We start from the raw sequence: 26,848 nt of genomic DNA, 5'->3' as shown, positions 1-26,848 counted from the left end.
TATCATCTTTTGTGGTTTTATATTCAGGCTTTTATGAACTATTATTTTTTAAGAAATTCATTGTTATGATTAGAGTCTGTTGCAGTTATTGGCTATATAAATAGTAACTTTAATGAGTGTATATGAATGAATTATTGACTGCTTTTATGGTTATTTAAAAATAATATTTTTATTAACATAAATGTCTAAATATATTAATCTGAGTTCTTTTGGATCTTGTTCTCATACTGTAATGCAACCCCCCCCCCACAACACTGTGGCTCTATTCTATTCTAGAAGAAGCCTTCTAATGGCACTTCCACAAGAATTAACAAAAGAGCCCTACAGCATTTTCCCCTCCCATCCACGATTTTTTGGATCCAAACCATTCTGTTGACAATAATTGTGCTGTACAATTGGTCAGACTTTCAGTGTGGATTACAAACACAAAGTTTGTAAATCTGTTTTAAATTATTAATACTTGCATGTCCTTTATTTTTCATAGTTGTGAATTATCATCACTATCCTCCCTTTTCCTGGCACTTCTGAAGTGTAAATGAGAGAATATCAGGATAATAAGAAACCCATCTTATTAGGGCAACCTGTTATAGTACACAGCTGTTATAATAGTCTGAATTTAAGAAGCAGAACCATAACAAAGCTTGGAAAATTGACAGCCTACAAAAAAAATCCCCACAAATGCTTTATTTTTCAATAACCATTGCTTATGAGTCTGTGGAGATTGGAGTACATCATCTCAGTTGCTAAAGCCTCTACATCCTGTAATTATTCCCAAAAGGGTTTTTGCTGCCGCCACCACCAATTTATCAATTTGCCTGATACCTGCCCCCAATACTGAAGGGAATGTTCAGGCATGAAAATATGGGTATTCTCCAAAGCCTAAGGGAAACACTCACAAAATCTCAGAGCTTTTGCACAACATATATAATAGCCAAGCAAGTGTGGATAGTGCAAACATGGTATAAAACTCAGCACAGTTCAGTATTATAGTGGGTTTTTTTTAAAGTGAACATTTTAGTTTATCATATTATATGAAGGTACAGAGATTAAAGGCGGACAAAAATTATTTTTTATTTTATTTATTATTATTTATTACATTTGCACACCGCCCCAAACTTTCGTCTCTGGGTGGTTAACAATAGTATAAAACAAGTTAAAATATATACAAAAAAATTAAAACAATTTAACAATTTAAAAATCAGCCACAAATTAAAACCTTAAAATTTTAAAATACAAAAATACAGAAGCATTCTACTTATGTCCTGATCTAGGTGTTATTTTGACTAGGACTTTTGACTTCAAACCCATACTTATGACTGAATGAAGATTCTGGCCAAAGATCTAAACTAAACTACTCCTAGGAATATACCATTTTCAACCAAAAAAGCTTTCTTCTAAAGAAAGCTTTTTCTCCACAAGGTCATTTAAAGGGAAGTATCAGTTCATCACAACATAGGCAGTACACATATCCAGTATTAATTAAACTTGTGGTTTCAATACAAAAAAATTAAACAACTTTATTAGACACATGACATTTTCTTGGCTTCTAGGGTGGACTTTTCTTTTTCTTGGGTGGGCTTCTCTCTCTCTCTCTCTCTCTCTCTCTCTCTCTCTCTCTCTCTCTCATATATTCCCCTCCTTTTTTAGATCCCATCACCTTAAGCAGTCACAATTTTTACAAGGAAGACTTTAGTAGCTAAACTATATCTCAACTAAATATAGAAATAGAGCTCCTTTGAGATATTACAACAGCAATAGCAAAATAACAGTGGAAATGACCAGTAAATACCATGATAGCATGGTGTAGTGGTTAGAGTGCTGGACTAGGACCAGGGAGACCCGAGTTCAAATCCCCATTCAGCCATGAAACTAGCTGGGTGACTCTGGGCCAGTCACTTCTCTCTCAGCCTAACCTACTTCACAGGGTTGTTGTGAAAGAGAAACTCAAGTATGTAGTACACTGCTCTGGGCTCCTTGGAGAAAGAGCGGGATATAAATGTAAATAATAATAATAATAATAATAATGATAAATAGCAGAGTGCTCTTTGGTCACATTCCACACCACCTCTAGTCTCATAAAAGAGATGAACTAAGTGTTTGTACTACATATAAAATGCAGGGAACAGGGAGGCAGCCTGCCTGTTGGAAATCAAGTTCCACAAATAAAAGTTGTAAAGAATCAATGGGGAAAATAACATGTTTGCTTAAAATCTATAATTGAGCCTTTTCAGAAACCCCATGTAAAATCCAGTTATTCACCACTTAGCAGCTACTTTTAGAGCTTTTCGCTAGAAATGTAAATCTAATAAATACTTAGCTAATCTACAAGGCCGCCTTATATCTATGCTGCTAGTCAGTGAATGTAGATACATTAATCAAGGCAGAGGTTTAAGATGTACACATGACAGTTGCTTTTTAAAAATTATTTTTAACTAGTATTAATTATTGCATTTTAATAATATTCTCCTACTCAACAAAAGTGACTTAAACATTAGATTCAACATCATCCTAGCAATCCTCCAAAAGCCTTACAAAAAGGCTTTATATTATTTTGTTATGTATTCAGTGAGAAAGGTTTATAATTTGAACAATGTAGGGATTTAAATAAAATCTATTTTTACCTTAAAACTGGTTTGGACAAGTGATAGACATAAACAACCATATGTACATATTGTACTATGTCCTGGTCATGACCTGGCCATGCAGAGGCCCATTGGACATGTGCGGCAGCCTCCCAAATTGTCGCTGCTACAGAGGGCAGGCCCAGAACGGTCTAAAGACAGCCCGAACTGGGCAATTTGGCCATTAACGGAGGTTGGCAGGGGGGAGAGGGAACCTCCAGCGAGAGAGACACACACATCCCTGTGGCCTCAGAGAAGCCCCCTGGAGTGGCAGTGAGTTGTTTTTCTTTAAAATATATAACTTGGAACCACCCCAAACAGGCCGGGGGGGGGAGTTTTGGTTCGATATCAAACCAAACTGGGGGTGGGTGGGTCAGTCCGTTATTGATCCACCAAACCGAACCAGAATTGAACCTGTTTGCACATCCCTAACTCATGATAGGAAACAATTGTTGCCCTAGTTAAAATAGAAGCACTGGGTTGTATTCCTAGAACTCTGTATCTCTCTCACTTAAACTGCCAGCTGCTGATGCAGAAATAATTAGCTGGAGGAGAGGCTTTCATGTATTTAGACTAGCTAAATTCAGAATATGCTGACTGATCCTTAGAAATCAATTAATCTCCTACTAATGCATGAGTTACTTTTGCTAGGTCTTTTTTAGATTGCTCTGAAGATTACACAGGTCTCTTTTTAAGTTGGCATTTAAACTGATCTCTTTTCCAGTCACATGTGATATAATTAAATAGATACTGATCCTGAAAGGCAATAAATAGATTGAAGAAACCAAAGGATTATATTGATGAACAACATCATTTAAATGCTTTTGGGCTCTTAATCGTATATCTAGATATACATTTCTGCCTTATCAATTTCAAAAAATAAACTTTTGCCAGTTAATAGTAGTTCAGCTATGAATGAGCACTGAATAGTCCAAGACAGTATAACTACTGTCATATGAAGACAAGACATTTTACATCTTGTGAACAAATGTACTGTCTTATCAAATGTATGTAGCAGCATACAGCCAATTAAGAATGAGGCTTACTATGGCACGTTGAGTCCTTCAGATGTAACACTAGACTATGGTTCAGCAGGATGTGTATGAGCCTTGGACTTGCAGACAAAGTAGGGTCTGCTAACTTTCATTAGCGTTTTCCCATTTTGTCTGAATACGGGAAAATGTGGCTTGTTATAAACCCTCTTCAGAAAAAAATGGGGACACCATACCCACATACAGTATTTTAATACAGTTTGAGAATCCCTTATCCAAACTGCTTGAGACCAGAATTGTTCCGGATTTTGGACTTTTCCAGATTTGGGAATATTTCCGTATTTGTAATGAGACATCTTGGGCATGGGAGCCAAGTCTAAACATGAAAGATTACTGTACACTGTTTTTTGGGTTTTTTTTAGGTTTTATTTAAAGTATAAAAATGAATAAGCATTGAATTTACAATAACTACAGGTAGCTGTAAATGTAATGAAAACTAAGCCACAACGAGTTGGTGCTGCAGGCACACGCCATGGTGGTTTCTGGATTTTGGAGCATTCCAGATTTCGGATGTCCAGATTAGGGATACTCAACCTATAGCACTCCTGCAAGCCCCTCCCCAGCGCTGATACTCTCAGAAGCCATAATTTCGGGGACATTAAACATGCTTAAATAATTTGTCTGCAGAGACAAAAATTACAGGCATGAGAAGGTTCTTTACTATGATCAGAAAGAACCAAATGGAAAATGGAACACTGTGGTTTGCTCCATATCGTAGATGAAAGTTTTACATTTCCCCACATGCAAAGGAGGAAGGAAAAGAATAGGAGAGTTCATGAGCCAAAGGCTTTCTGTGTCTTGTGCACATCATGCTAAATTGTGGTTTCAGATTTGGTTTCAACCAGGTCATTACCTTTAGGCTACACACAGGAACATAGTGTCATACTTGGGTAAGTCAGGTGTGGCAGGAACAGAAGCACACTGTGGGATTAGGCAAGGCTAAGTCAAACAAGCAGGAGGTCAGGAGGCAGAGATCAGTCTATTAGGAGCAGGCAGGGTCAAAGTCCAAAAACAAGCAAAAGGTCAGAAGCCACTGAAACCAAGAACAGGGAGCAGGAACAAGGGAGCACACATCCACAACAATGTAGTGGAGGCAAACTGAGGTCTTAAATACAGAGCCAGCACTGCTGCCTCACCCAAGCCTGGAATGTCTTAAATTTGGTCATGGAATTTATCAGAGTGGTCATGACCTGGCCACGCAGAGGCCCATTGGGCAAGTGTGTAAAAGGAAAAGTGTGCCGTCGAGTCGATGTTGACTCCTGGCGATCACAGAGCCCTGTGGTTGTCTTTTGGTAGAATAAAGGAGGAGTTTACCATTGCCATCTCCCGCTCAGTATGAGATGCATTTCAGTGTTTTCCTATATCGCTGCTGCCTGATATAGGTATTTCCCATTGTGGTGGCCTCCAAAATGGGCAGAGGGCACAGAGGGCAGGCTCGAAACACCACCCAAACCAGGCAATTTGGCCATTAACAGAGGTTGGTGGGGGAGGTGCACCCTCCAGAATCCCCACATGGCCTCGGAGAAGCCCCCTGGAGCAGTGGCAGCGAGTTATTTTTCTAATAAATAAAATCACGAACCCTCCCAGGGATTTCAGAGTGCATGAAACCGAACATGCCCAGTTTGGTTCAAGTCCATTCTTCAACTGACTGGGCAACCCAGTTTTGTGCACACCCTTATCATGAATTGTAGGATATTTTAAAAAACACTTTAACTGTTTGATTATAATCTAATAAAAATTTAGGGGGAAATATATTGAGAAATTTGCCTATTTCTTGAGTGAGCAAAAACAAATGTCCACATTCAACCTGAATATAGCTTAGATATGATTTTATTTAGCCTTGAATATTTCCTTGTTAGTGAAAACTTACTTACAAATCATATTCTTCCAGGCATTAATTAATGCCTACTTAGAAATGCAGGCTGGCTCAATAGTCAATACTAGGTTGAAGAGTTCAGGTATGGTTGATAACAGAGTCTCCTAAAACCGGACAGTAGGCAGGATATGACAGGAGATGTGCATATACCCTTTGGACTAGGACACGTCCAATAATCTAGTAGGACATTTTTATATTGATAATTAGTTGCCCTCTTAATGAACCATTACCTGCAAGGCAAACACTTCTGGTATCTAGTTTTTCTTTCCTGTCACCTTAGAGCAGGGCTGCTGAACTTTGGCCCTCTTGCAGATGTTGGCCTACAACGCCAATAATCCCTGGTTATTGGCCACTGTAGCTGGGGATTGTGGGAGTTGTAGTCCAAAAACAGCTGGAGCACCTAAATTGATCAGACCTGCCTGAGTGTCCTAAGTACTCGGGTCAAGAAAGATTAAGGAACTGAATATGTGAACTTGTCAGTGAAAGTACTTGTGATTATAAGATACAGGAGGACCTCGTTACTAGTGGATTCAGCATCCGCAGTTTCGCCTATCCATGGCTGGTAAATGACATCCTAGGGATTCCATGCTAGGGATCACTAGGAAGGGGAATGAAAATAAAATGGCTAATATTATAATGATCAGGGGCCTAGAGCACCTTTCTTATGAGGCAAAACTACAACACCTGGGGCTCATAAGTTTAGAAAAAAGACAACTGCGGGGAGACATGATAGAGGTCTATAAAATCATGCATGGTGTGGAGAAAGTGGATAGAGAAATTCTTCTTCCTCTCCCATAACACTAAAACCAGGGGTCATCCCATGAAATTGATTGCCAGGAATTCTAGAACCAATGAACGGAAGTATTTTTTCACACAATGCATAATCCACTTGTGGAATTCTCTACCACAGGATGTGGTGACAGCCAACAACCTGGATGGCTTTGAGAAGGGTTTGGATAACTTCATGGAGGAGAGGTCTATCAACGTCTACTAGTTGGAGGGCTGTGGGCCACCTCCAGCCTCAAAGGAAGGATGCCTCTGAGTACCAGTTGCAGGGGAGTAAGAGCAGGAGGGAGGGCATGCCCTCAACTCCTGCCTGTGGCTTCCAGCGGCATCTGGTGGGCCACTGTGCGAAACAGGATGCTGGACTAGATGGGCCTTGGACCTCATCCAGTAGGGCTGTTCTTATGACAATTTACGTCAGAATATGGTATACGTGGTGGTGGTGGTGAGACAGGGGGAAAGGGTTACATCCGTGGATTGGGGATGTCCAGAAATGACTACTGAGGTCATTTTGTGCTCAGGAGCCATTTTGTGACTTGTTTTAAAAGCGGGGACGACGACCATGTGCTTTTTCACTAAAAAATGGTGGACTTGAGTCTCTTGGGGGGCATTGCTGGACCGGTGGGGACCTGTGGAGCTAGGTAGGGCATTTTACTAGGATTTTTCCTGTGTTTTCTTCCTGGTTTTTTGCTCTTTAGGAGCTTAACCCCTCCCCCCCATTTCCATTGCCCCAATGCTGGCTCTCTTATGTCTTAAATGCTACACAAATAATAAGGAATAACTAGCTGACCACGCACAGAGCATCTGTGCGCTCTTTGGGACCGGCGGTTCCCCTCTCTCCCCAGCTTCTGCCCCAGTCTCTCTCCTGCCCTCCCTCCACCTTCTGCCCCAGTCTCTCTCCTGCCCTCCCTCCACCTTCTGCCCCAGTCTCTCTTCTGCCTCAGTGTCTCTGCTGCCCTCCCACCTACTGCCTCAGTGTCTCTCCTGCCCTTCCCCACCTTCTGCCCCAGTGTCTCTCCTTGCCTCACTTCCTTTTTGCCGTGGCCCGGCCTCGCCGCAGCCGGGTCCAACCGCTCTTCCTCATCCCGGGCTGGGCCCAGCCTTTCCTTTTTTGGCCATGGCCTGGCCTCTCCGCCGCCTCAGCACACCCAGTTCCAGCGGCTCTGCCTTGCCCTGCTGTCCGCCACCTCGATGCAGCCGGGTCCAGCAGTTCTGCCTCTCCCTGGCCTGGGTCCACCAGCTCTGGCTCACCACGGGTCGGACCTGGCCTCTCCCCCTTTTTGCCGCGGCCCGGCCTTCCCGCCACCTCACCGCTGCCAGGTCCACAGCTGGGCCAGCCATTTGGCGCCACCCGGCCTCTCTGCCACCTCGCTGGTGCCGGATCCTGCGGCTATGCTGCCATTTGCTGCAGCCTGGCCTCCAGCCTATCAGAAGCCTCCTCCGCCCAGCCAATCAGCTGGGCGCCAGAACACACATTCTAAAGGCGCACCCAGCAGAATTATATATATAGATAATAATAGAAGTTCCTTGCCTTGAAAGCTACTTCCTGATTTTGCTAATTGATTCCTGATTCCTGATTTGCTGATATGTACTCTACCCAGACGTGGCATCCAGTCTCCAATTTTCAACAGTTAGCTTTGTTAAGAGGTCCCAAGGTCTTTATAATCTGTGTCATTCTTTTCACCGTCCTTCATGTCAAGAGGCAATGCTCTCTTTCAGGGATGTCTATATAAACCCCATAATTGGTGCCACATTCACATTATGTTGGTGTTAAATTATTAGTCCAGTGGGAGACAAAAATACATATGTATAGAATAATTACTCACACGAGTTCCCTTTTCCAAAGCCCATTCATGCAATTGCTTGGGAAGTTGCAAAAATGTGGTACAAGTGTGTTGCGAGTGTGGTATGCCAGTCTGGGCCAGTAACCTATCTCTCAGCCTAACCTACCCTCACAGGGTTGTTGTGAGGATAAACATTACCATGTACACCGCTCTGGGCTCCTTGGAGGAAAAGTGGGATATAAATGTAAGATATAAATAATATTAATAATGTGTCTGATAAAATACTAACCAGATGCAAGGATCTATGCACATTGTAACTGAAACCTTTATACACAGTTCATATTTAATTCTTGAAAGGAGGTAATACTTACTTTATCATTGCTTCCTTTGTTATCCTCGTATTTTGTCTCTATGTGGATGGAGAATTTAGGTAAAAATGAACACTGCAAGGAAAAACAAACACTTATCAAAACAGCAGCAGTCACCAGTTCATACGTATATTACAATCTATCAACTTTACAAGTTATCTTTACTACTGAACAATACACTTGATGATGATTATTCCAGTAAAGGAATCAGATTTCTACCATAACAAAATATTACGGTAGATGAAAATTATACCTAGACTGTTGTGGGGTGATCACATAACTAACTTTTTCTGCACGATGTGAAGAGGATCGAATTTTGATTGTTCCTCTACCAATCATAATGATAATTGTAAACCATAATCATAATTGTAAACCGCCCTGAGCCATTTTGGAAGGGCAGTTTATAAATCAAATCAATCAAATCAATCAATGTTCTAGACCAACTAGTGATGGCTGTTTGTCTACCTGTCTTTCTTCCACAGTAAGCTTGGTGTTCCTACTAATTGGAGAAACAGACTGAAATAGTAGTCTTGCATTCCCTTGAGATTGTATTTGGCTAACTCTTTTTTAATTCAATCAAGTGATATTATATATCACTTATATTATATGTATACAATTTATATTTGTATACAGTTAAATCAAAGGGCAGGAAAATAGCTAGAAAATAATAATAATAACAAGAACAACAACAGCAACAACATTGATAATAAAATCCAGCCATCCCAGGTCCTTGGGAAGGACTCGATGTCTGTATAAAACAAACCAGTCAATAACACCTGTCTGACTGTGTAAACAATAATAATTAATTCAATTTCTATACTGCCCTTCCAAAAATGGCTCAGGGCAGTTTACACAGAGAAATAACAAATAAATAAGATGGATCCCTGTCCCCAAAGGGCTCACAATCTAAAAAGAAACATAAGATATACACCAGCAACAGTCACTGGAGTTACTGTGCTGGGGTTGGATAGGGCCAGTTACTCTCCCCCTGCTAAATAAAGAGAATCACCACGTTGAAAGGTGCCTCTTTGCCAAGTTAGCGGGGGTTAGGGTTATAGGGTTAGGGTCATATCGCTATATATAGCAGTCAAGCTCCCCACCTTCCTCTCCTCCCAGCAGCATCAATGGCTGTGGCTGGGGAAAACGACAAATGATGAAATTTCCTCAACTATCACCATTTCTGTTGCTGGGGGCAGAAGGCAGGGAGGAAGAAGACAGATCTTTAAAAGGTCATTGCATGGACTGAAAGAGCTTCCTCTCCACTGGTCCTTGCTTGCCAGCTCTGCTACTGATTTACTGGGCTTAAGTGCCCAAGAGTGAGGCCCTTTCCCTCACTGGCCTACTCTTGCCTCATATCACTGCCGGCTCTAGGGTTTGGGGTTTAAAATCTTACAGCTCCCTCATGGCAGCAACAGTCTACATGGGAGCTTACAATGTTGTCTTGCTTACTACTTATCTTTACATGGACTGCAGCCACAGCCATTGCTTGACATGGCCAGTGGGAGGAATGGCTGGAGGCTGCAGAGCACAGCAAGCACTCTTTGGTGAGCGCGCGTTGGTTTATCGCAATTGCACAATCGTGGTGAGTGATTTATTTGTTAAATGTACTTACTGGGCCCGTGGTGTCACGAGCTTGTGACACTCTGTTCTAACTGTGCAGGAGTACCAGAATGCCTCGCAGTTCTCAGAGGCCGCTGAGGCAGACAATCAGGCTCAGCGGCTGCTCCTGCTCATCACTGCCGCTGCCAGGAAGGCAAAGCCTGCTCGCTTCACCCCCCCACCCCCTGGCTGTGCACATGGCAGAATATTGGCGGTTTGGCCTCACGGCGGTGGGGAGGAGACCTTGTGGTGGCAGCAAGGGCTTGCAGTGGTGGGTGGTGGTGTCCGGGCGCCCAGATTGTCCCACTGCATAGTGGGAAATATAAGACCTTTGGACAAATGAGTACTCCCACTGAAATCAACAGAATTGTCCCATTAATTTTAATAAGATTGCTTATGAGTAACTTAGTGTGTATGTGAGTCAATGACTGGAGTAGCCTGTCTCATAACTATAACATTTAAATTTGTGTGCATTGCACACTCTCTGGGGTACCTGAGCTGAAGGTTTGTGATAGAAGGGACACGTCTGTTAAACCCCTGTGTTAGGCTAAAGCTGTTTTAGTGAGGAACTTGCAGCTCTTTAGAAAGAGCCGGGACCTGTCCTGTATAAATCAATAAGCAAACATTTAAAATGGAGTGGAATATGAAGAAATCTTGTTGAAATTAGTATTTCTTTACAAGCTTGTGGCACCCTTCTTTAAGATCCTCAAACTAATCTAACAATTCTTGCTTTAAAATGGCTATCGAGACATTTAGAAATTAAAACTATGCAAAACTCCTTTACTGCTTCAGAATATTTAAGTCTGGAAAATATAAACTTTGTGGTAACATTAGCAAAATGTCTCAGAGGCCACCCATAAGATATGTCATACTTTGTAAGGCCTTTTTAACACCTCCCCCTCTCTGTTGCACTTGGCTCCATTTTAACCAATGGCCAATCCCTCCTTTACCACAACTTTGCTTATGCACCCACTCTAACACATGACATACTCTATGGACTCTCTCTCATCAGGTTTCAGCAGTCGAATTCTGAATCTTGATTTCTCTATGTCACATGTTTTGAGGTTCATCATATGCACTCAGTAATTAGCACTGCATTTTGACAGAGCCAGGAGAATCTGTTTATGCCTCACACAGTGCTGGTTTATTCATTGCAAAGTACAGGTGGCCCTCGTTATCTGCGGTCCCGGCACCCACAGTTTCGCAAATCTGAGGTTGGGTAATAGGGAGGTACCCAGTTTATTTATTTGTGTGTATGGGGGGGATAGGGTTATTTTTGCCTTTCCACAGTTCGAGTGGCTGGAAATGCCTTCCGCTCTGGGAAGAGCATCTGCATCCTTGCATGCAGAGGGTTCCAAGTTCCCTCCCTGGCATCTCCAAGATAGTGCTGAGAAAAATTCCTGCCTGCAGCCTTAGAGAAGCCGCTGCCAGTCTGTGAAGACAATACTGAGCTAGATGGACAGAGGGTCTGACTCAGTATAAGGCAGCTTCCTATGTTCATACATTTTGGGGGCAATGCTAGAGAGCTGAAGAGCTGGAGAGCAAAACACTGTGTTTATTTCTGCTCCCCCCCCTTTTTTTCTTGTGATTTTCAGTACACTTCAGTGTGCTTAGGAACCTAACCCCACAATCTGTATTGGGTTAATGTCTCTTTATCTGCAGAAATAGGCAGGAATGGAACCCCCTGCAAATAGAGGGCCTCTGCCCTGTACATATTTTCTTTAAGTGACAGCATATTCATGTATGCGAGACTCAAAAGCAGGTGCAAGGCAGAAATACAAGAAATTATGCTAAATGTACTGCATTCTAAGATATGGCACATTCTCATTATGGCACTTTCCTGCTCCACCACCTCTGAGCATATGTTCCAGCAAAAATATGTCAGTTTATCAATACATATGGCCCACACAGAAATACATGGGGTGAGCTTTCTAATTTTCCATTCCAACCTCTCACAGGTTGCTAGGTGCTTCTTTAAGCAAACTATTGTCTGAGACCATAAATTCTTCTTGATGGATTTTTAAAGTTCGCAGTATTATACAATAAAAGTGTTCAGGAAACTGCTAGCTTTTTAATTACTCATCATCAAGGATGGTCTATACCAGGGCTGCTCAACTTTGGCCCTCCTGCAGATGTTGGCCTATACCTCCCAAAATCCCTGGCTATTGGCCACTATGGCTGTGGATTATGGGAGTTGTAGTCCAAAAACAGCTGGGGGCAGGGGCTAAGATGAGCAGGCCTGGTCTATACTACACCTTATGACCATCATCTATACTACACCAAAAACTAGATGCAACATTCAATTAAAACTGACAATTTCCTCAAAGGCAAAGTTGCTTCTCAGCTTTTTGAAGTTGGATCCAATCTGAATTTACCTTGTGCCCTCTTAACCCAACACCAATAAACTGTCTCAATGGTGAACCTGTGGAGGTTCTCCTGCACAGTTGTGTGCAGTCTTGAGGGAGGACTTGTGCACTGGGCTACCTACCTACCACTGCCATTAGAAGAAATTAAGGCATCTCTGACTCACACCCTCCTCAAACCACATGCAGGTAAGTACCACTAGAACAAAGCATCAGTAGCATTTTCTGAACTCCTTCTTCCAAATCTAGCTGGGATGATAGGCTGAGTTTCAGTAACCAAACCAGAACACTGCTTCTTCTTGGCACAGTGCCTCTACTTTAGGTTGGGAACAAAGCACCAGCTCCAGGCAGAGGTGTAACGATAGGGGGGGCAGGGGGGGCACGTGCCCCAGGCACCACCCTGGTTGGTCACGTGGGGGGGCGCCAAAAAGTGCCCCCACCGAGCCCCTGGCTTTCCGTTTTTTTGTTTTTGTTTTAAACCGCAGCAGAGTGAAGAGCAGTCTGACCGCTCCGGTCTGCATGGTGGCGTGGCGCCCCCGATCCCGCCCCCGCCCCCCCCATTGCTCGGCTCGGGCGCCTAAAGTTTCTCGAAGTCGAATCAAATCTTCGTCATCGTCACGTCACTCACAGGCAGCATTAGTACTCCGCACTTCCAGTCCCCGCCCCGGCACACCGTGAGCTCTTGACTGGCCTGGGCGCCTCGCTGGCTATGAGTTCACCCCCTCTCCCCCCTTTGCACAGGCACCCCGCGGGACTCGCCAGTTGGAAGATCTGTAGAGGCAGGGCGGGTGCTCTCCTGTTGCTCTGGACAAGCGCCGGAAAGGGAGGGGGAAAGGCAGCCAGAGGCAGTCATGTGTTTTAATCCGACGAGATGCCCGGTGTACTGAGTGTATGGAAGCTTCTCCTCCTATCATTCCAGCCAACCAGTAAGTTTTGTAATTTTTTTTTATAAAAAAAACCCACTTCGGAGAGTTATGTGAGCTGGCGAGGAGGGAGGGAGCCCTAGGAGGAAGGCGAAGGAGCGCCAACCGCAGATCCTCCCTTCCCTTTCCCCTGCCTGCCCAGCTCCTCCTTTTTTGGCCTCTTTTTTCTCTTCCAAACCATTACACAAAAGAAGAGCCAGGAGGAATGGGAAGGAAAAACGCAAGACTCAGGTTGGGAGAATTAGCTCCTGCTCAAGTTCGCTGGCTCACACACGTGCTCTCTCCACCCCTCTATCCTTCTCTCTCTGCTGCTGGGTGAAATGAAAATGAAGCAAACCAGAGCATTGGCTTTTGCTGCTGGTGGTGATATTTTTTCCTTCTTTCCCCCACCCTTTAGTTGCCGCTGCCTCACCTCCTTTCCTGCTGCTGCTTTACGTGGCTTGGAGCTCTCCTCCCCTCCCTCTGCCTCAGAATAAGGAAAGGGTTAACTCCTCTTGGGGTAGGGGGAAGCTTAGATTTCGCTGGAGAAGGAGCCTAATTGGTCTGCTGCTGAGTTCCTGGTCGCTCTGCATTTGAATGAAGCCAGGAGCCACAGCAGACTAGCCCAAGTCTCCCTTGCTTTATCTTCAAGGAACTTTTAAAAAACAACACAAAAAACACCTAACAGGTAGAGTTTGGACTATAATGTGGAGAGGAGTAGGCTCTAAACCAACTTTAAAAATGCATTTTTGTTGTGTGTAAGTAACGTTAGTTCGGAATTGTTTATGCAGCAGCACTTTCCCCGTTCTGCTAGGAAGGATACAGCTACGGAAAGCTTCCCTTGAGTGCTTTAGTACTCAAGTAAAAAAATGGTGGGCGGAGCGTTGAACTACCTGGTACTTCTTCTTCTCAGGATTAAAAGCTTGTTTGATAATCTTATAAAGTTCTGGTTTCTTCTCTGGATGTTGAATTGCAATGGGAAGCAATTCATATTGTAGTGCTTTCATCTTTAGAAACAAAAGGAGAGGGGGAGTAGGCTTTTCTCCTCCCTTTCAAATTTTTTAAAAGAAAGCAAAATAACTCATGCAGAAAAGGAAGTTCCTAATGCAGCAGATGTGCATGGTGCAAAATGTAGAACTTGGGCTTCCTTGGGGGGTTGGAGCTGCCTGCATTGTTGTTGTTGAACTGTCTTGCCGCCAAAGTATGTCTGCTGCCCTCTGAACTCAATGGGACTTCAGAAGCAGTGGAAAACTCCCTCCACTCTTTTTAGTTCATTTGTACTGGCAAGGCTTTCAACTTGATTTTCTCTTGATTTTTCACCTATACAAGTGTATATTTGAGGTTTCTATGGGGAAATGCGTTATTGTTCAGAAATGAAAGCTAGTTTTAAAATTTTTGGCAGTGTGAGCTAATATTATGGTTTTCTGAAAGATGTGTCAGATGTTGGGGGGGGGGCGCCATTTTTGCTAGTTACGCCTCTGGCTCCAGGTTTGGAGAAAGAGAGTAGGACTATTGGAGATCATCCTTGAAACTGCAATGGGCTGCAGAAATGTTCAGACAGCCTCAGAAATCCAGCATAATGCAGGGCCATCTGTACTCTCCATCTAGCTCTAACTTGGAGGTGGAGAGAGGAGACTGGGGCTTGTGTTGGAACTAGGCTGCAAAGATCCTAGAAGCACCTCTGCCATACTGCGGCCAGCCTTCCTTCACAGGCTAGTATCAGGGTACTTGGTAAAAGCTGGAACAGAATCGGCTGAAATGACCCCTTAAAAATCTAACCGGATCCCAAAACCAGTGCGATGTGTTAGACACTGGAGAACAATATTTTAGCACTGAAATATTTCCAACATCACACTTGAATTAACCCCTTCAAGAGAATAAAATAGTGCAATAGCACAGGCTATTGAACTTTTATCCCCCTGCCCACAGCCGGAACAGTATGAAAAAGCCCAGAACAGTCAAACTGCATCACAAAAACATTTCTAGCAGTGTGGTGTAGTGGTTAGAGTACTGGACTAGGACCAGGGAGACCCGAGTTCAAATCCCCATTCAGCCATGAGACTTGCTGGGTGACTCAGTCACTTCTCTCTCAGCCTAACCTACTTCACAGGGTTGTTGTGAGGAGAAACTTAACTATGTAGTACTGGGCTCCTTGGAGGAACAGCAGGATATAAAATGTTGTTTTTTAAAAAAAGTAAAACAACAACAACAACCCCAAAACAGAAGTATGTACTGCAGACACCAGAGAACAACATTGTAACACCTGAAATAATTGCAACTAGCTGGGCTGGGTGCAGAGCATTTGTTTCCGCTTTGTTTCCCTCCTTGCCTGCAAGCCCGTCCATCAGCACCACCACTTTTGTCTCCCACTGCCGGCAGCTCGCTCGCAAACTCTTGTGAGAGCTGCCACACATGGGATTAGCAATGGGTACGCCTTAGAGAAATATAGATATTACAGTTGTATTTCATCTCCAAAATGGACCTGAATGGCGCAACTGCCTGAAATAGCTCAGAATGGTCCCCAAACTGTCAAGCTGCATCCTAAAAACAATGGAATGTGCTGCCAACACTGGAGAAGATTGTTGTAGCACTGAAATATTTCAAATCTTGCACTTCTATGAACCCCTTCAGTGCCAAAAATGTGCTGGAATTGCACAACGGCCTGGAATGGCCCCCAAATTACAGGATTCCACCCCAAAAACTGTGTAATGGGCTGCAGACACTGGAGAAGAACATTGCAGCAATAAAGTAATTAAAATATTACTTTTATTAATCCCTTCAGTACCATAAATGGACCGGATCCATAATATAGATCCATATTATGAGATATTGATTTATTTACAAATAACAAATACATGCTCTGATATTTCCAAGATCTTTCATTGTCCCAAAGCTATAATAAGCTATAATGGCTGTTTCAAGCAGTTGTGCCATTCTGGTCAAATTTTGGCACTGAAAGGGTTCATTAAAGTGAATGATTGGAAATATTTCAGTGCGTAGGGAAACAGGAGTATAAACTCACAGCCTTTAAGGATGATGTGATGCTTTTTCTAGAAAATCCATTAGGAAAGGTTGGAAGGCTCTTGGAAAAAATAGAACAATTTGGCCAATTGGCTGGGTTTTATATAAATTAGAGTAAAACGAAGATGTTGACAAAAAATATGGACCAGAAATCCAATGACACACTTTATGAAATAAGTGAATTGAAAGTGGAGAAGAAAATTAAATATTTGGGTGTCTGGTTGACAAATAAAAACTCTTTGTTGTTTTCAAATAATTATATTAAAATATGGAATATAGTAAACATTTATTTGCAAAGATGGACTAGAATGAACTTATCTTTAATGGGAAGAATTTCAGTTGTGAAGATGAATGTCTTACCTAAAATGTTGTTTCTTTTTCAGACTATTCCTATAATCAATACGCTAACCTGTTTCAAGCAATGGCAAAAGGACACAACTAAATTTGTATGGCAAGGGAAAAGACCAAGAATTAAATTTAAAAACTTAACAGATGCTAAAGAAAGAGGTGGTCTTACCCTGCCTGATTTAAGGCTGTATTTTGATGCTGTTTGTTTGATGTGGTTAAAGGAATGGATAACATTAAGAAATCCCAGAATACTTGATTTGGAAGGATTAGTTAGAAGGTTTGGCTGGCACTCATATTTGTGGTATGATAAAAGCAAAGTGCATAAAGACTTTCCTAATCACTATGTAAGAAGGAGTCTGATGGGAATGTGGGCAAAATATAAAAAATGGTTGGAGTGTAAAACACCATTATGGGTATCCCCGATTGAGGCTTTGGCACGTAAAGAGATAAATATGCAATCTGAATGGGGTACCTATAGGGATTTGTTATGTTTTCAAGAGAAGGGCTGTAAATTAAAAAATTTAAATGAAGTACAAAATTTGGTTAGTAACTGGTTTCAGTATCATCAGTTAAATGAAATTTATAAAAAGGATCTTAAAGTTGGATTTGTGGATCAAATGTCAAGATACGAGAAGGAGTTGTGTGAAAATGATGAAAGATTAGTCTCTAAGATGTATAGGTTGTTGCTTTTGGAGGAGACAAGAGATGAACTGGTTAAAATGACTATGATAAAATGGGCTCAAGATGTGGGTCATAATATAGAGATGGCTGCTTGGGAAAAATTATGGAAAACTGATTTAAAGTTTACTGCATGTTATACTTTAAAAGAAAATTATTATAAGATGATGTATAGGTGGTATCTGACACCGAAAAAAATAGCATTAATGTATAAAATGTTTCAAACAAATGCTGGAAATGTGGACAATGTGAAGGAACTTTTTTCCATATGTGGTGGTCATGCGGGAAGGCAAAGGCTTTTTGGGACATGATATATAATGAGTTGAAGAAAATTTTTTAAATGAAATTTCCTAAGAGGCCAGAATCCTTCCTGCTGGGAATAACCCAAGGAGAGTTTTCCAGAAGAAATTTAACATTTTAAATGTATGCAACCACGGCGGCTAGGATAGTATATGGAAAGACACTAAAATGCCCTCAAAAGAAGACTGGTTGATAAAAATTTTGGAATATGCTGAGATGGCAAAGCTTGCAGCACTTATAAGGGATGAAAATTTGGAATCTTTCAAAGAAGATTGGGAACCTTAAAGATTGGGTACTTAAAGAACTATTTTTCTAATATGGACTTTTCAGCAGGGTTTGAAATATAGTAATAACAGCAGGTTGGGTTGGGTAAAATCGAGTAGTAATGTGGAGTATGTATGTTTTGAATTATTATAGCAATGGTTTATATGTATAGTTAACGTGAACCGTGCAGACAGGTAAGCAGGAAGTCAATATTTACTTAAATAAATGAATGAATGAATGTAATTTGAATGTAAAGCTATTGTAAAAGCGAATAAAAACTTAAAATGCAAAAAATAAAATAAAAAAATTCAGTACAACAATATTCTTCCCCAGTGTCTGCAGCCCATTCCACTGTTTTGGGAATGCAGTTTTGTTAGGGGGCTGTTCCCGGCTGTTTCGCTTTCCGGTTCTGAAGGGGTTAATAACAGTGCAATAGCCCAGACTTTTGCAGGGCATTCTGGGCTGTTCCTGTCCATTTTTAGCTGTGAAGGAGTTAATAGAATTGTAATAATGGAAATATTTCAGTGCTAAAACATTGTTCTTTGGTGTCTCTATCACCTCTCTCCAGTTTTGGATTCAATTGGATTTTTAAGGGGTAATTCTTTGACTGTTCCAGCCCATTCCGGCATGTTCTGGCTTTCATGCAGACTCTAGTATCAGCCTTGCTTCCCAGCTTGTAGCTGGAGAAGGCAGTGGTAATCTTGCTCACAGTTTTGCTGGGCCCTCAAACGTAGCACAACTATAGCTCCTCTCACTCTTCCAAGAAGGTAATGTGACACTTGCCATGGTAAAAACAGTGAGAAGAATTGTGGAGTTCTGGTGACAGGGTACTGAGGATGCAGACATTCACAAATCCCAGCATAATAATCTTCTGCAAACCAACATTCAACCCACCCAGGTCTTGCCTAGTGCGCAAAGGAAGGCTCTACTTGCCCTCAGAATTAAATTATTCCCCGAAACTTTGCCCTCGGTATGGAGATAGGTTACAATAATACAAGAGTGTCCCTTTTAAATATACCAAACGTTAAGAGAATACAGAAAAAGCAGAAAAGAACTTATGTAGCTACCAGACATCTTCACGAGCAATCCCTGGATAGAGGGAGAAGTGAAAGCAGCATGCAGAAAACACGTAACTATAGTTAGATTTTAAATTCACTACAGGCACCCTCTTAAAAAAAAAATTAAGGGCTATTTTTAGTGTGATGATTGATTAGGGTTGCTATAGCAATAAGAAGCACATGCAAGAACAGGATAAAATATAAAGTGAGCCAAGACAAGAGCCAGAGCATTCAAGGCACAGAATACAAAGTGCATGGCATTTTTCAATCAGCCTATGTGTCTGCTATGATAGTAGTCTTTCCACAGCAATTTCATCTAAGGTGGATAAAAGGATTACAATGCTCTGGAATGAATGAATGAATAAATAAATAAATAAATAAATAAATACCAGGACACTAAGCCATATAATAGCATTTCTCCACTCTTTCATCTAAGTAGAGCCTAAGTACAGCCAAACAATGTCGCAGGTGATGGGAACCTTTTACAGAAAATCCAACGAACATTCATCCTAAATAGCTGGAAATTATTTCAGGTCTGTCAAAAATAAATCCAACTCTTTTTCAAAGAAAGAAAGGAACATTAAAAAAAATAGCTAGGATTGCTTCCACATTAAGTTTTCCTCCAGAATGGACATCACTCATTACTCAGGTTTTGTGGGAGAATTCAGAAGAAGTTGCTGCCAAACCACTGCATACCAGTGCTTTTCATGTTGCCCTTTCAAATTTTTTCAGACCTAATTTGCAACTTATTTGGAGTCTTATTTGGCAGTGCCAGCCTGTCCAGTATAGTCTGGCAAATAAATATTGAACTTTTTCAGGGCTACTGTCTCTTTAATTAGCCATCCCCTCCTTGCTCCTTTCTTTTAAAGCTGCTTCTGCCTGTATTCATTTGCTTCCTGTTCACTTACATAGCTGTGGTATTCCTGAATTGGCCTTTTGTCAGTTCCTGTTCAATGAAGAAAGAGAGGGAGTTATATAATTGGTTTCCTCTTTGTGACCAGAGCAATGGCTCCTTCTTTCATTTTCTATTATTACAACTGGAAAGCACTCGTTTTGGTCTGCTTAATTTGCTTTTAGCTACCTGCAGCTTCTAAAAGCACTGGATTCTAATCCTGCCTATGACAACTAATAACTTGGCCTGACTTATTTAAAAAAACTGTATCTCACTTTTCAACAAAGCAAGTGATTTACATAGTGGTAACGTGATTTACATAGCGGTAATTTTCCTGGTTTTATGGCTGACTTTCAGATTTGCTGACATGTTTAAATAGCGGAGATTTGCTGACATATCCAAATATTGTCTAAAGTTATTTTGATTGAATTAAGTTTCAATCAAAGATTTTTGTCAGTTCACACACTTCTGAAATGTACTTTAAGTATCTTCACTGATCTGAAGCGAAGCCCCTTCACTTTTACTGTTGTCCTTGCCGGTAGGAGCTGAGTCCTTACTGCTACTGACAGGAGAAGGAAGGAGACTGCCATTGGCTGTCACTGGGGAGAGCACTGGTCACCATGACTGCTTGTGGAATGTTGTCTTGTCTGCAAGAAGGGCAGAGGGTTTACCACATGACCTGCTGGGGCTGATTGCCTGGACACAACACACACTCTCTCCTGGATTCTTGCTACTGCACTAGGATTAAGCCAGCAGTCAAACATAGGCTTAATAGTGTGGGATGGTGGGCATGATATTCTTGACGAGATGTACCTGTTGTACAATTTTCATTACGTTGTTTTATTTTAATAATGTAATTTAATTTCTGCTCCACCTTTCTATGTTAAAACAAGCACAAGGCAGCACAAAATGAGCAAACTGCAATTATAAATACTGTAAAAAGGTTTGTAGAACTGCCCGATGACTGCAGTTCTTTCCTCTCCTATTTTCACCTTGCTCCAGACTAAATGCAGCCTTTGCCATTCAACTTGTGTCCTGGTGCATAAATTGGGAAGAACCATTTCCCAAGGCATCCAGGCATTGTTATCTAAATTTGCAGATCTCTGGATGTAGACTCATGCCAAATTTGATAAGGAACTAGCCCTTGTAGCTGCCTAACATCAGGAGAATGATTACAAGATATAGAAGTACTGTAATTAAAATGTAGCTTGTGTAGTCTATTGCTTTAGCACATAATGAAGAAGAGAAGAATGGAACAACATACTTTCTTTCAAACTGTAGCAGGAAATAAGTATATCATTTCCTGAGAGTGAGAGAATGCACGCTAGTAGGGAAGGATGTATTTTCCTTTCAATACTTTACAAGTCTTCTTTTCACTCCTTTCAACAATACTTTTTAAATGGAATAGAACTAATTTTTAACTAAAGCCAGAGGTCTTGAGTTGAGCTTGGATGTGAAACTTCTGGTACAGCCATGCCAGCTGTTTCTCATTCAAACCCACATTTCATAGGCAAAGATTTTCCCATGATATATTCAGCTTTTGGTTAGAATTCACGAATTCATTGTCTACCCAACAATTTGCATCAAAAGTTCTAATTTTTGTGTGGCTGTGATTATAAATGCTTAACAGTATCATGTTGTAGGCCTGAAACGGTACTACTGAAGTCAACTGAAATTTCAGACGTTCAGTTACTAACCTGAAAGATGAGGAAGCCAAAGAAAACATTTAGCCAAAGAAAACAATAGCCCCAAACGAGGAAGTTTCAATCCTTTTAAAACTTCCCTTTTCACAACTATCATTATTCATGTTGAGTGAAAGCAAGTCACTGTGCAGAAAATATATTCTGATTACTGCCAAAATCCAATCAATTGCAGATGGTTAATACAGAAGAATGTCCCCAATACTGAGGTGAACCATATGGGCAGACAGCTGCACTCAAAACCCTGTGTGTTTCAAAGACAGTGGGTATAAGTGTCACAATTTGATAAGGATCAAAAGTAGAACTGACTGAGTCCTTTGGGCCAATGGAAAGCAAGCATAAGGTCCCAGGTTTAATCCTTGACACTTCCAATTACAGGATCTCAAGTAGTAAAGTTGGGAAAGACCTTGGAGAGTTGCTGCCAGTCTGAGCAGACAGTGTGAATTAGATGAGCCAACAAGACTCACTATCAGGCAGCTTGATCAAACGGTCTCTGGAGACCTTTTCGGAAAATTTTAAAAGCACGTGGAATTGCTGTTTAACAAAAATGCTGCTTTCTCCATCCTCCTCACTTCACCTCATGCAGCACATAATTCAATACCAAGTTGAATGCAAATGCTAAGGCTGGTTTCCAATCAATGATGGAAGATCTTGATCTCAAGACTCATATTTAATTATTTAGAAGAGAAATGTATCATAAGGGGTGAAGGCACAGTCTTTCTACTGACACCACAATGTGGAGTGCCTTTAAAATACTGCAGAGAGACAGATAGTCCAAAATAGATAAAAGTGGGTGAAGTCCCAAGGTGCTGTGTAAGATCTTCCAAACAGACCCAATGTGTTTTGATCTGTTAACTCTTCCTTCAGGGGAAATCTCCTTCATCTGCTTTGTGACTATCCTGCTATTGTGGGCTGTGATCTAATACAGACCTGGCCTTTTTTTCTTGCAAACGGCAGGATATATGAAGGGCTTCATTTCTAGCTATTTAAGACAAGAGCCGACATAAATCAAGACAAGTTTGTGACTCAATAACCTATTAACCCTGGGCGGCAGGTATAGTTGTGAATGCTATGCTATAAGTTCCTTATATTTCTCACTCACAGAAAAGTCAAAGGAGAATGTTTGTGAAATGGGTGTAAGCGTTCTATTGAAGTCCCAGGAAAGGGATTCATTTTCTACCAGTTCCCTAAATGTCTACATTTTCTGAATGTGTTTTAAGAAAACTGTTTTATAGCTGCTTCCCTCATACACACAAGCAAATCTTATGTAGATTAACTGAAGGTTTATTCAGCAACAACTCCATTTTCTCTTTCCCCTTCCTTTTCCTTTCTCACTCCTCCCCCACACTCTCTACAGTACCCCCCTGGAACAAACGTCCAAACAAACTGCAAAAGATCACTGGATAGAATACAACATATCTCTCCACTTTATAACTACCAAAAACTGAATTGATTTAAAATGTTGTGACAGAGTCTTGACGTCTTTTAGGTGGTCTCCTGTCATGCACACTGGGTTCTCTGGCACAGGAGCCGTTTGGTCTTCTGGTACCAAGGATTGTCCATCACTTTCATCAGCTTCATCTGCAAGGTCAAAACTGGAGGCAAGATCGAATTCCTCTTCAGTTCTTCTCTTGAGATCTGACTCCCTTCCCTCTTGTTCCACAGTAGAACAAGAATCCTGGAAAGTTTAGAACTGTTCCATTTCTTTCCATCATCCAATAGGACAATCTTCTCAGATTTTGATTATTTGTTTTGGTCTAGAATATTGGGAACATCCCTTTCTCACTTCATAAGGCAGCCATACTCAGACAAAGCCCCCCACCTAAAATGATCTACATACAATTTTTGATCTACATAGATTTTATATTTCTGTTGCTTCTCCCTTACCCAATCATGAATCTCTGCATCCTCAGGGTGAGATGGCATGGAAAGCCCTACCAATTATTGCCATTAGGTAAGTTTGGTGGTAGCTTTGCATCCTCCCAGGAGTTCAGAAGGTGATTTCCGTGTAGTAGAATGAGGAGTAATGCAAGAAACAAACAAGAATTTCACAGATTGCCTCTTTCTACAGTTGTTGTTGCATAATAGCCCATTGTACATTTTCATACACTAATCAGTTCATTCTTTCTACTAAGCCATTCTTTCAAGGATGGTACAAGGAAAGAGTCTGTGTTTTATCCCATTATTATGCAAGTAGTGCTCCATTTAAAATGAGGTAAGCTGTGTACCATTGTCGGTCACTAATTGTTTAGGAAGACTTTCCTTCACAAAAATGACAACCATGAACTGGATCACCTTGTTTGTAGTAATGTTGTCAGTAAATGAAACTTCTGACCATCTGAAATAGTAATTCACCATCAATCTTTGCATTGTAGGATGGTTATCAAAAGGCCCCATTATATCCAGAGCAAGTTTTCCCTAGAGACCATTGGGACACTCTACTGGAGTCAAGGGGCTGGTAAAAGTCTTCTGCAATTTGTCAGTAAAGCACACACCATACAGTGCCGGATTTTCAATGTGTTCATACCTGGCCACCAAAAACTTTCTCTGAGTCACCTTTTAGTTAAGCTCATGCCCAGGTGACCTTTGGGGCAATTTTGATCACTTTTGCTTGTAAGGAGGTTGGAGCCACCAAACTATCAGTCCTCAGCAGCAGCTCATTGAGAAGAGACAGCTCACTTGCTATATGCATGTATGGCTGAAGATGTTCAGGTACCTTGTTTTTGCATGGCTATCCATTAGTTATGTGAAGGTTTAAGTTCAGTAAGCACTCTATAAACAAGGACAACTGTAATTTGCCTTCCACCTTTTTGCTGGGTCAAGACAGCATCCAAACCATATTCAGAAGCATCAGTGGTTACAATAGTGTGCCTGTTGGTGCTAACTGGGCAAAGAGGCACCTTTTAAACGTGGTGATCGTCTTTATTTAGCAGGGAGAGAGTAACTTGCCCTATCCACCCTCAGCACAGTACCTTCAGTGACTGTTGCTGGTGACTTATCTTATGTTTCTTTTTAGATTGCAAGCCCTTTGGGGACAGGGATCCATTTTATTTCATCTATCTATCTATCTATCTGTCTATCTATACTGCTTCAGAATCTTTTTGTTGGAAAGTGGTATATAAATACTTGGTGGTGGTGGTGGAGTCAAAAGAAGTAAGAGCATGGCTTTCAGCAATGGCCGATCTGATAGCCTGAAAACCAGCCTTGCAGGATGCATCCCAGTTAAATGCTACATTCTTTTTAATATGATGATGCAATGGAGCAACTCTGGAGGCAAATTCTCTGACAAATGTAGAATAATATTCACAAGAGTCCTAAAAATGAATGAAGTGCATCCTTGTTGGGTGGCTCTGGTACTTCCCAAATAGCTTTAATCAGGTCTGTTTTGGGATGTATACCACTCTGAGATATTGTGCCCCTCAAGAACGTCACTGTGTGTGTGCAAAACTTAAATTTCTCTGCAGAGATAGTAAGTCCGTCTTGTCAGAGTTTTCTTAAGACTACTGTCAGTTTAGCAATGGTTTGGTCATACACTAAAATGTCATCCTGAAAGTGAGTGATGCTATCCATAGTCCCCAAAATTGCATGCATCCTTTCGTTGAAATACCAAAGTTACAGAGGCTTATCCAAAGGCAGTCTTTTGCATGGAAAAAGACCCCCTGAGGTAATGAAGACAGTGTGTTTCGGAGAACTTTTGAGCAGAGGAATTTGATAACCCGAAAATAAGTACAAAGTTGTGAACACGGAGACCTCTTTCAGAGTAAACAGCATTTCATTGATACTGAGTAATGGATGACAATCCATTACCATGTTGGAGTTCATATCTCTTAAATCCACGCATATTTGAAGCATATGATTTGATGTCCTCATAAGAACAATGGGAGAAACCCAATCTGATGAATCAACAGATTCTATGATGTCAGAACACTGTAATCTTAAAAGCTCCTCTCTAAGTTGTTGGCACAAGACTATGGATACATTCCTGTACAGGTATTGCATTTGCCTTCCTCTGAATTTTATGTTTGAAATGTATGGCAGTGCCAGGAATATCAGCAAAAACATCTGAGAAATCAGCAGTCATATCAGCATATGGATGCTCCATCATCTGTAATATGGATTTCGTGCTATTTAGGCTTAACACTATCCATAGATCTTTCTGATGTTTCCAGCCCAATATTGAGGCTCCTTTTTGCAATATTGCTCCAATACTGAGGCTTCTTTTTGTGACACATACAGTTTCTCTTCTGCAGTATGTCCTTTGCATTCCAGGACAGCCATGAAGTATCCATTTATAGCAATAGGGGAACCTCCATAACCCCATGGGTGGGTGTCTGAAGGCTGCAAGTGCAGATCTGATATAGTAAGGAGTTTCTTGTAAAGCAGATGGGAAATGATAATGTACAGAGAACCAGAATCAGCCATCATCTGCACTGCATGGCCATTAAACAATTACAGGCCTGCCTCCAACCTTCCATGGCGGGGCAAGGTGATTGAGAAGGTGATGGCTTCCCAGCTCCCGGCAGTCTTGGAGGAAACTGATCATCTAGACCCATTTCAAACTGGCTTTCAGGCAGGCTATGAGATGGAGACTGCCTTGTCGGCCTGATCGATGATCTCCAATTGGGAACTGACAGAGGGAGTGTGACTCTGTTGGTCCCTTTGGATCTTTCGGCAGCTTTCAATACTACTGACCACAGTATCCTCCTGGAACATCTGAGGAGATTAGGGGTGGGAGGCACTGCTTTGCAGTTGTTCCGCTCCTACCTCATGGGCAGATTCCAGATGGTGTCTCTTGGAGACTGTTGCTCTTCAAAATCTGAACTTTCCTATGGTGTCCTTCAGGGCTCCATATTGTCTCCGATGCTGTTTAACATCTACATGAAACCGCTGGGAGAAATCATCAGGAGATTTGGTGCAGGGTGTTATCAATATGCTGGTGACACCCAAATCTATTTCTCCATGTCAGCTTCATCGGGAGAAGGCATAACCTCCCTAAACGCCTGCCTGGAGGCAGTAAGGAGCTGGATGAGGGATAACAAGCTGAGGCTGAATCCAGATAAGATGGAGGTACTTATTGTGCAGGGTTGGAACTCAGGAGACGATTTTGATCTGCTGGTTCGGGATGGATTCATGCTCCCCCAGAAGGAACAGGTAAGCAGTCTGGGGGTGTTTCTGGATCCGAACCTCTCCCTAGTGTCCCAGGTTGAAGCGGTGGCAAGAGGTGCTTTTTATCAGCTTC

General features: G+C 41.7%; 1 protein-coding gene across 2 annotated transcripts in view; it reads right to left on the bottom strand.

The window, feature by feature from the left end:
• The window catches only part of PITPNC1 (phosphatidylinositol transfer protein cytoplasmic 1), a 231,697-nt gene that overhangs the window by 60,424 nt on the left and 144,425 nt on the right, over window positions 1-26,848 (bottom strand). For both annotated transcript variants that reach the window (XM_053300514.1, XM_053300515.1), the window contains exon 5: window positions 8,488-8,559. In XM_053300514.1, the coding sequence (XP_053156489.1) occupies window positions 8,488-8,559 (72 nt within the window). The remainder of the gene's footprint in view (window positions 1-8,487; window positions 8,560-26,848) is intronic.

The sequence above is a fragment of the Hemicordylus capensis genome, chromosome 2, assembly GCF_027244095.1.
Source record: "Hemicordylus capensis ecotype Gifberg chromosome 2, rHemCap1.1.pri, whole genome shotgun sequence".
NCBI lineage: Eukaryota > Metazoa > Chordata > Lepidosauria > Squamata > Cordylidae > Hemicordylus > Hemicordylus capensis.
The sequence above is the reverse complement of the archived record's forward strand: the minus strand, read 5'-3'. Positions and strand labels throughout refer to the sequence as shown.